The 9,341-nt window shown below is 37.4% G+C and overlaps 2 protein-coding genes across 2 annotated transcripts; one reads left to right on the forward strand and one right to left on the reverse strand.

The window, feature by feature from the left end:
- LOC18777753 (ATP-dependent Clp protease ATP-binding subunit CLPT2, chloroplastic) lies at positions 246 to 3,160 on the forward strand. Its single transcript, XM_007209488.2, has 5 exons — positions 246 to 579; positions 699 to 737; positions 831 to 940; positions 1,498 to 1,677; positions 2,787 to 3,160. Exons 1-5 carry the CDS (start codon positions 341 to 343, stop codon positions 2,921 to 2,923), a joined length of 705 nt encoding a protein of 234 aa, XP_007209550.1. The 5' UTR covers positions 246 to 340; the 3' UTR covers positions 2,924 to 3,160.
- LOC18776403 (protein DETOXIFICATION 56) lies at positions 3,234 to 5,260 on the reverse strand. The gene has a single exon (XM_007209860.2). The coding sequence runs from the start codon at positions 5,029 to 5,031 to the stop codon at positions 3,508 to 3,510; it is 1,524 nt and encodes a 507-aa protein (XP_007209922.1). The 5' UTR covers positions 5,032 to 5,260; the 3' UTR covers positions 3,234 to 3,507.

Below are 9,341 nucleotides of genomic sequence, written 5' to 3' on the forward strand. Positions count from 1 at the left end.
CAAAACAATTGAAGATACATGACAAAGCTGTGTTACCATCCATTTTGAATCGGATTCTAAGGAACTAATTGACTGCATCAAACATCACAATAATGAAAGCAACGAACTATTGGTGTAAAACGGGTGAAATTGGTGTCTAAAGGGATGATATTTGTGTTGAAATCTCTCAAGAAATAGGTCCAGTCCATAAAGAATTTGGGTGGAAGGAAGCCCAACCCAAGTTCAAACACAAATGTACATAGAAAACGACGCCGTCTCATTCTTGCTTCCAAGTTCCAAATTCCAATCCCATATCCTTCCACGTATCCAATTCCAGAGGCTCCACTTTTGTTTTCCAAAAATGGCAGTTCACTCTCTGTCCAAGCTTCCAACATCTACCACAGCTCTCATTCCCAATCACAGAACTAAACCCGGCCTAGATTCGCCACCTCTGACGCGGAATTTGAGACACGACGGTTTGCAGAAGCCATGGCTGGGAGCCAACAGTCTCTCGCTTCAGTCCTCAAGCCTCAGAGTCAGAACCCAAGAGCCAAAGCTACGACCTTTCTCTGCCACAGTCTGCCTCAGCCTCCCTACTGCGTGAGTCCCATTTTCTCACTTTTCCAAGTCCCTCTTTCTTGAATTTTCAATTTTGTTTCTTTTTCACGTTTTGGATGACCAAGCTGTTGTTTCAGATGCTTCTGATTTGGTCATTACAGAAATGCGGAAGGAGTTTCATTCACTGAGAAAGTGCCCAAGTGAGTGTCTTTTTAATACCTTTTGTGAGCTTAGTGTTTTTTATTTCTGGGTTTGCTGGGATTGAGGTTTTGGTATTGGGTGAATGGATGCAGATGGTCTTGGAGGGCTATAAAGTCATTTGCCATGGGTGAATTGGAAGCCAGGAAGCTCAAGTATGCAACTACTGGGACTGAAGCAATTCTCATGGGTATCCTCATAGAGGGTACGTAAGCAAATTTCTGACTCTTTTAAGCTTTAATTGTTGTTAATTTTTTAGTTAATGATTCAATTGCTTTTGAATGTTTTTTTCTCTGATCATAATGCAAGTAGTTGGGTTGATTGGTGCTGCTATAATTAAGTATTGATTCCATTTTCTATAATGTTGTATCCGATTTTAAGATGGAGTCAAACAATCAGAGTTAAAGGACTAGATTATGTAAGAATAGAACTGCAAATTTCGAAATTTAGTTGGTTGCGATGTGCATGAGTATAATGTAGTCTTCAAGTGAGCTGCATAAGTTGAAGCTTAGTTAGAAAATTGTGCTGGTTAGAAGGGCCCTTGTGCAGTTGTGTGCGTGCTTCTATCTTATGCATAATAGCTTAGTCGTGAAATTAGGGAAGTTACGATCCAAAAACAACAACTAAAGGCTAAATGGGGATGCAAATATAAGATACAAAGCGTCTTCTTACTATATATAAAAATTCTTACGAATATCTGACCACATACTTGCTCTGTACTGATTATATGGTATACTTAGCCATCTTTGAATTGGGCTGCAGGAACCAGTCTGGCTGCAAAATTTTTACGGGCAAATGGAATTACACTTTTCAAGGTTCGTGAAGAAACGATCAAGTTACTTGGGAAAGCTGACATGTGGTTCTTCAGTCCTGAGCATCCCACATTGACTGAGGAAGCTCAAAGAGTGCTTGATTGGGCTGTTGACAAAAAGCTAAAATCTGGTGTGTTTCTGGGATGTTTGATTCATATATAAATTTTTCTATTTTGGAAATTCTTTTGATTGGCCTTTCAAATTTTTTTGTGAATTCAAATTGTTTCTTGCATTGCAAGTCTCCTGAGCTTCAGTCTACTGCTATCTTTGGAATTGCATGGATGCTCGTTCTAGTAGCATCTTAACATCCAGACAAAGATATGATTACAAATATATTGATAGGTAACGTAAGATGGCTGAGATGAACGTGGATATAGGCTAGTAACTTCTATTTGGATAGCATAACATTTGATTTTGTAATTTTTTTTTTCCGACTTTGTTTAAATGTTTACTGTATTCTGTAATTTCATTTTTATAATCTTCCATCTGAGAATTTGTATGCTTGAGAGTGTAATCTTTTAAAAATATAGAGCTTTGGGTTAAGTGTTATAGTAAAAGGCTTTTCATAATTGCTTTGTATAAGAATTAGTCTAATGAAATTTGTCCCTAGTCACAGGAAGTGGGTAGGGGGATGAATACTCAATGCATGGACTGGCTTCATTGATTTGCATTATTTTTGGGTTGAAAAAAAACAGTAGTAAACGTATCTCGCATTATATGGGTAAAAGATTTTGGATTCTATGGCAGCTTCCATCTTCTAGAATGGGTCATTGTAGATAATGGGAGCTGAGCTTCCCTAGAATGTAAGAACAATTTGTGTTTTCTTGAAATGACACAGTTATTTTTGTTGTTGTTGTTAGTTATTTAGTTATTAGATCCAATTTTCGTTTCTATGACAATGACAAGCTTTATCTTCCAATGCCATGTAAAGTCCTATGCTCGATGGAGCTTGAAAAAATAATTGTAATTCTGCTTTGTGAGATGAGAATATCAGATGTAATGGTTTCAATAATTGATTAAAAAAATTAAAATCTCATTTATCTGATTCTTGACAGCAACCTAGATAATAGAACTATCTGAAATCGAACTTGTGTTCCTCTTGCTACTTGCACAATGTACCCTCACTTGTGGAATTGCGGGATTGAGCTCCAAGGGCGCATGAACATCTTTTCTTTGGGAAATCAAAATTGTCAAGTCTTTTTGCATTGCCTTAGAGTCCTTGCCATTTCTCAATTGCAGGTGATAGTGGGGAAATTACAACATCTCATCTGCTTCTTGGCATTTGGTACGAAGTGGAATCGCCGGGTCAAAAGATACTGGCTACCCTAGGCTTCAATGAAGAGAAAGTTAAAGAGCTGGAGTCTCTTAAGTTCTAAACCTGGATTCATTGATGGATGATGTCTTCCTTGTTTGTTCATTGGGACCTGTGATATAAATTTCATCATCAAATATGGAACAATGATGTTATTCGGAGATGTTTAATGGGATTGCAAGTTCCTGAATGGTAGTCTGCATTTGGTTCATCAACATACAAGTAATTTTTGTTGTATTTGAATTTTGGAAACTGGAAAAAAAATCTGCAATAATTTCTTCTATATGAAATGCCGTGTGACTACTTATATTGGTGATTCTTTTTGCCATGAATTGCATTGTCTATATATGCATTTTTTAGGCCTCATTAACCTCTTGCTCTCCAGAAATTTCTTGTCTGCTTATAAAGTTGGGCACTTTTTACACTAGGGAGTTGTTTAATTTACATGGACTGATGAAGAAATAACCTGGGAACTACACAAATTACTCAAAATTTCTCTTTCAAAACACGTTTCTAGAATTGGCCGTTGGAGCCATGGTTAAGTAGTGGATGATCCAGAACCCTATAAAATTTTACCTGTTCTGGTATACTAGGATAGGACTCAGAGTAAGAGACGTTTGTGTTACAACAAATACTCTCAGGTTATTCTTAGACTTCAACGTCATCTCTCTCCGTGCTTTTGTGATTGCCATCTTTGTTAAGTTCTGGTGCTTGACATGCAACTGACGCAAGTGTTTGTGCCTTGCAAGCTTCTTCATCCCAGTTGATCCTTACAACAAACATGAGAACCAGAATCAAGCAAGCAACCATCCCAATCAAGAACCCTATCAACAATCCACTGAGCCCAAGTGCAACCTTGAATGCTAAAACAACTCCCAAGGGCAAGGCCAGGAGGTAAAACCCTCCAAGATTTGCATACATGGCTAGCCACGGCCTTGCGGTTCCCCGGACAATTCCTCCACAAACTGCTAATGGGAAATTTACCACCTCCACTAAAGACATGAGCAGCATCATCTTCTTCACACCTCCTACAATTCCCTTATCATGGCTGAACAAAGACCCCCAACTTCCCCTGGCTGCTAACATCACCAAGCCACCCATGCAACCTGTGACCACACTCACTGCTACAGACACAAATGCAGACTGATAAGCAGGGCCTGCTCTGTTTGCTCCAAGCTCATTCGAGACACGGGTTGAGGCACATGTTGCCAGAGAAAGCATGACTGAGTAGAGCAAGTAGTCGAAGTTTAATACAATGGCTAAAACTCCCACTGCCTGCTTGGCATTGGCAAGCCTGCCTGTTAGCAATACCAAAATCTCATAGCACCACCATTCAAGGCAGGTAGTGAGGCAGCAAGGTCCACAAAGCTTGAGCAGCCTAATCCAATCCCCAACACCTTGATCAAGCCACCCCCCTTCCTTCCACCTCCCTTCCTTGGCATTAATTTCAATCCTGCACACATACAAGGCAAGTAGAAGCCCAACCATGAGATCAGTGATCCACACAGACATTGCAATTCCCTCAAGACCCTTGGATTTTGCAAGCAAGATGTTGATCGGTATGTGAAGCGCAAGCGCCAAAGCCGAGCAGAACATTGAAGGTAGTGTGATGCTTTGGGAGTTCAAGTAGGCTTTGAGGGGACAGAGAAATGAGGTAATTACCAAGTCTGGCAGGAGATACAAAAGGTAGCTCTTTGCAACTGTTGAAATGTCTTCTTGTTGGCCAAAATGGATGAGGATTTTGTCAACATTGAGCCACAAGAAAGAAATAGGAAGTGTTGCAAGCAGTAAAAAGAAAGTTGTCATGAGAAGGGTCTTGTGAAGGAGCTTAATATTTTTAGCTCCAGAAGCTTGACCACATATAGGTTCCATGGCACCACAGAGCCCATTTAAGACAGAGAAGCCAGTGACATTAGCAAAGGTGAAACCAAGCGTGCCACCGGCCAATTGAAGCTCTCCGAGCCTGCCAAGAAAAGCTGTTGTGATTGCTATCTTGGCAAACCATGTCAAATTCATTGCCACCAAAGGAAGAGCTATCCCTCTTTGTATTTTCAGCTCTAAAAGCATGACCTTGAAAAAGTTGGCTGGCCATTTTTGAGTGAGAGGTAGGGATGAAGGTGGCAGAGAGGCTCTCTCTCTTGGGTCCTCTTCCAAATTTGATGTTGCAGACATTGTTTAGTTGAGCAAAATAGGTTGCAGGCTTGGTGGGTTTGTTTCAAATATAAATTCCAAGTGAAAGATGAGAATCTGATTTTTCTAATTTCTTCTTGTGTTGTCTTTTCTCAGATAAGGTTGATTAATTTTATGAATGCATGGGTTTCGTGAGGATGTTTGTTTCTCAAAAGGAGCAAATTGGTAGCCTCTTTTTGTAACTGCCAATTATGAGAGAGAGAGAGAGAGAGAGAGAGAGAGAGAGAGAGAGAGAGAGAGAGTTGGCGGTGGGTTTATAGTGCGTGATGAGAATGCAAGGGCCAAATTAAGCATCCATAATGCAAGGGCCAAATTAAGCATCCATGCCAATTGATCACCAAAGAATCTCATGAGATTGTGTTGTGCTTGTGAATTAGGTTAGTAATGATAGTGATAAGAAGAAATCCACTTGTAGTAAACTAAATTGCAAGAGGTAGACTCAAGGAAAGAAGAAAAGCCAAGAGAATTGAATGAAAACGCTAAGAAAAACTCTTTTTGTAGAAAGCAAGTTGTGCACTAAAATTACCAAATGGCAATAGAAAATTCATTGCATGTCAAAGAAATCATTTCTGGTCATACAACTGCCACATAAATTTGATGGAATAAAGCAAAGAAGGCAGAAGTGGTAATTCCCAACTTAAATTATTAGTAGAAATTCTGATAATGTTCATCGAGTGCACAACTTGGTTTCATTTCAACTACTATTTCTGTGGTTGAACAAAAACTTGGTGTAAATTCAAATTAAAAATGATTCAAAATCAACTTGTGATCAATGTAAAGCTTTGGAGCTTCGATTCTTATTCAGAATATTTGTTTTCTTTACATCATATGTAAATCTCATGTCACATCATTTTCTAGATATTCTGATTTCTAATGGTGGACGGCCATATTCCCAAATAGGAATTTTGGGTTTGTTGGACAAATGAATACAGAATGCTCGAATAAAAAAAATGTTCAAAGGACGTACGTCAGAGAGCCACTAACTCATGGATCTATCATCATCATATCCATATAATTTTTTCCTTTCTTTTCTTTACCGTGAGCATGCACTACTTTGCTTTCCACTTGTTCCCCATTAAAAAAGCATGCATATCAATTATGAACCTGAATCCTAGTGAGAAGTCACTGTTGTCTATTTTATGATTTTGTTTTCTGGTGGAGTTCTACTCAAATCATCTCTCTATGATTGAGCATATACAACTCCATTTTATAGAAAAAGATGGGGCGTTTCTTCTTCCGTGATAGTATTGAGTGACACAATAATCTAGTTGAAAGATAACATATAAATATTTGCTGGATTGTTCTATTACTCGATATTATCAAGTGGCAAAAATAGTCCTTATCCTATTTCAGAGTAAATGGGAAGGACAACAAGGTTGTGTGACACATAGCATGAACCCACTGCTAGACGAGTAGAGAAAGATGACATGTATAATATGATATGCTAAGCAATATTTTGAAAGGCGAGGTGTAGATGCGAGGCAAGTCATCTTTTAATACATGTCATCTTTTAACATGGCATGTTCCCGCTATTCAATGTTATCATGTGGCAAAAATAGTCTAACAGAAGTTTTTCTCCAAATCCAGGGTAAGTGGGAAGGACAACAAGGTTGTGACACATAGCATGAACCCACGACTATAAGCTCTTTGATTCTGTGCTATACAGTAGAAGAGGACTAGTTAGAACAGTAGAATATAAGTTTTGAGTGCGCATCTATTTTCAGAGATTCGGAATTGAATTAGTTACTTCTATGAGGTCAAGTTGGATTAGGATTCTATCAGTGCACTGTTTAAGCAGAATCAATGATGTAAGTTTGATGGATATAAGGAATATGAAAAAGGAAATATATATCTTAGGAAAAGGATTGAGGAGAGAATTTAGTACAAAATCGAATGATAAAATGATAGAGTATTTTGAGATGCAACATTCTTAGGAATGTCCTGTGGATCAAAGAAAAAAATAGTAAGGAACAAACCAACAAAATGCAACTTTAACTGAAACATATATAATCAAACAAGATGCTTAATGACCTGCTGAAAGAAAAGCTAGATGCTTATTACCTAATCTTGGTTTTTAATAAACTCTGTCACTGACTCAGTAGCTGAGAAGCTCAAGTAATAAACTCAACACATTGTGCAAAGCCAGAAATTGATGTGTGACATAAAAGAAAGGAGGTTAGGCTCAGCCTATCTTTTGCTACAAAGTTAGAGAGGCATCTGCATCACTCTGTCTGTGAAAGTGGGACTGATAAGTAGTGATGAGATTGAGTGAAAGATTAGGCAAGGCACAGACCAGAAAGAGAAAAGCATTCAATTAGCTAAAGCACCCTTTATGCAGAAAGAAGCTTAATTTGGGTTCAATTCAAGCCCTGTAAAACATACCATCACCATGACTTTGGTTACAAACACTGCAGAAAAAAGTAGTCTCTAAAAGTTTTTTTTTTTTTGGTTGAGAGGAGTCTCTAATAAGTTTAGCTGTGCATAGGATGTGTAATTAATCAGCTCATAATAAATGCATTAGAGTTACATCTGCATGTAGATCTTTTAACTGGATATTAATCTCTGGCTTAATGATCACAAAGTAAGATATATTGTGAATTGATATGCCTAGATAATATCAGCAGAAGATTTAGGTCACCCAAAGCCTGTTTATAGGGCATGTCAGGAGAGACCTGGGAAAGTAAGGTGAGGAAATTGAGAGCAAATGGAGAGAAAGTAGAAAAAGTGAGAAAAAGATAGAATACATAGAGATTAAAAATCAGAGAGAAAGAGATAGATAAGCAAAGGAGAGTGATCTCCATCTAGAATTATTCACATCAATGTGGGAAAGCGAAGTTGAAATTTGACCATATGCATACTATTAATAGATTACTTTTACAGACAATTATTAACACTTTGAATTACATTTTGGTATGACCCTATGCAGGGCCCAACAGATAAATGTAATATATTAATTTATTAGGGCCCGTCTGGTAACGTTTTTGGAGAATATTTTCAGAAAATGAAAATGAGAAAACGAGTTTGCATTTTCAGGATTCAAGAATGCATTTAATAACTTAATTGGAAAACAGTTTCATAAAACAAAAACAGTAAAAATCTCTCTCTCTCTCTCTCTCTCTCTCTCATGTTTTACAGCAAACATTTTCATAGAAGCAAGAGCAGAGCAACGAAATAGAGAGAGAAAGAGTTCTAAATCTGCATGTATAAATTAGAACTAAAAATTACGAATTGGAATCCTTGTAAAATAAATCTGCTTGCCCTAAGGAAGGGTGACGATGTGGGAAGAGAGAGGGAGAAGAATTCCTCTGTTTTTCTTTTCGGTAGAAAAATAAGCGAATGTTGTTTCCTGTGTTTTCTAAATTGGAAAACGGAAACATGGAAACATAGAAACATCTTTTTGGTGTTTTTCAACTTGAAGAGCAAATATTGAAAACATTTTTGTAAATTATTTTCTGCATTTTGCTAAGTGCACCACCGAACATGTTTTGAGGCGTTTCCTCTTCCAGGAAATGAAAACGGGGATTTGAAAACATAAACGAACGGGGCCTTAAAGATTATCTCAATCCAGTAGACTCTGGATTTATTCAAAACATATCTTCTTCCAATATTTGTGTGATGTATGTACTGAATCAGCACTGACCATGTTATGTAATTTGGGCAGAAGGCAAGATTGGAGTGTGTGTGTGTACACCACTTATGATTCTCTCTGAGATTGATATGCTTTTATTGGCCCAAATTTATGATGTAAAGAGAATATATTCATAAGAAAATTTTGTTGACTTCAAGAGTGTGGTATGTGTGTAGGGCCTTGTTGCCCATTCTAATTCCAGTCATTTCAAGTTCTCTACTTCAACATATACAATCAGAGCTATATTCCGTTAGTCGCGTACGCACGCTTGAACAATTTCTAATCGTTGCTTTGTTTGAGATCTACATTTGATCAACGAAGCGTGGGAAACTAACCTAGCTAAATTGTACAATTTATATCTCATTAGTGTGTACCATATGAAATATGTCTTTGTAGTGCTAAAGATTCCACCATCTTCTATGTTATAAATTCTTGAATTATATTTGTGAGAAAATAAATATTATTGCTTATTTAAAAAATAAAAAAAACTTGGTTTATACTTTTGTTTGTTTAATTTAGCGACTACTTTACACTTTGGCCAGGACGTATCTTGGACCAAACTTTTGAGAAAACAAAGATAAAGCTTACATAATGTTGTAATTGAAATTTGCTGGATGTGATTAATTTGGTTCGTGTTATAAAATAACAGGAATATGTGCGAGAA

This window comes from Prunus persica, chromosome G5 (genome assembly GCF_000346465.2).
Source record: "Prunus persica cultivar Lovell chromosome G5, Prunus_persica_NCBIv2, whole genome shotgun sequence".
NCBI classification, from domain to species: domain Eukaryota; kingdom Viridiplantae; phylum Streptophyta; class Magnoliopsida; order Rosales; family Rosaceae; genus Prunus; species Prunus persica.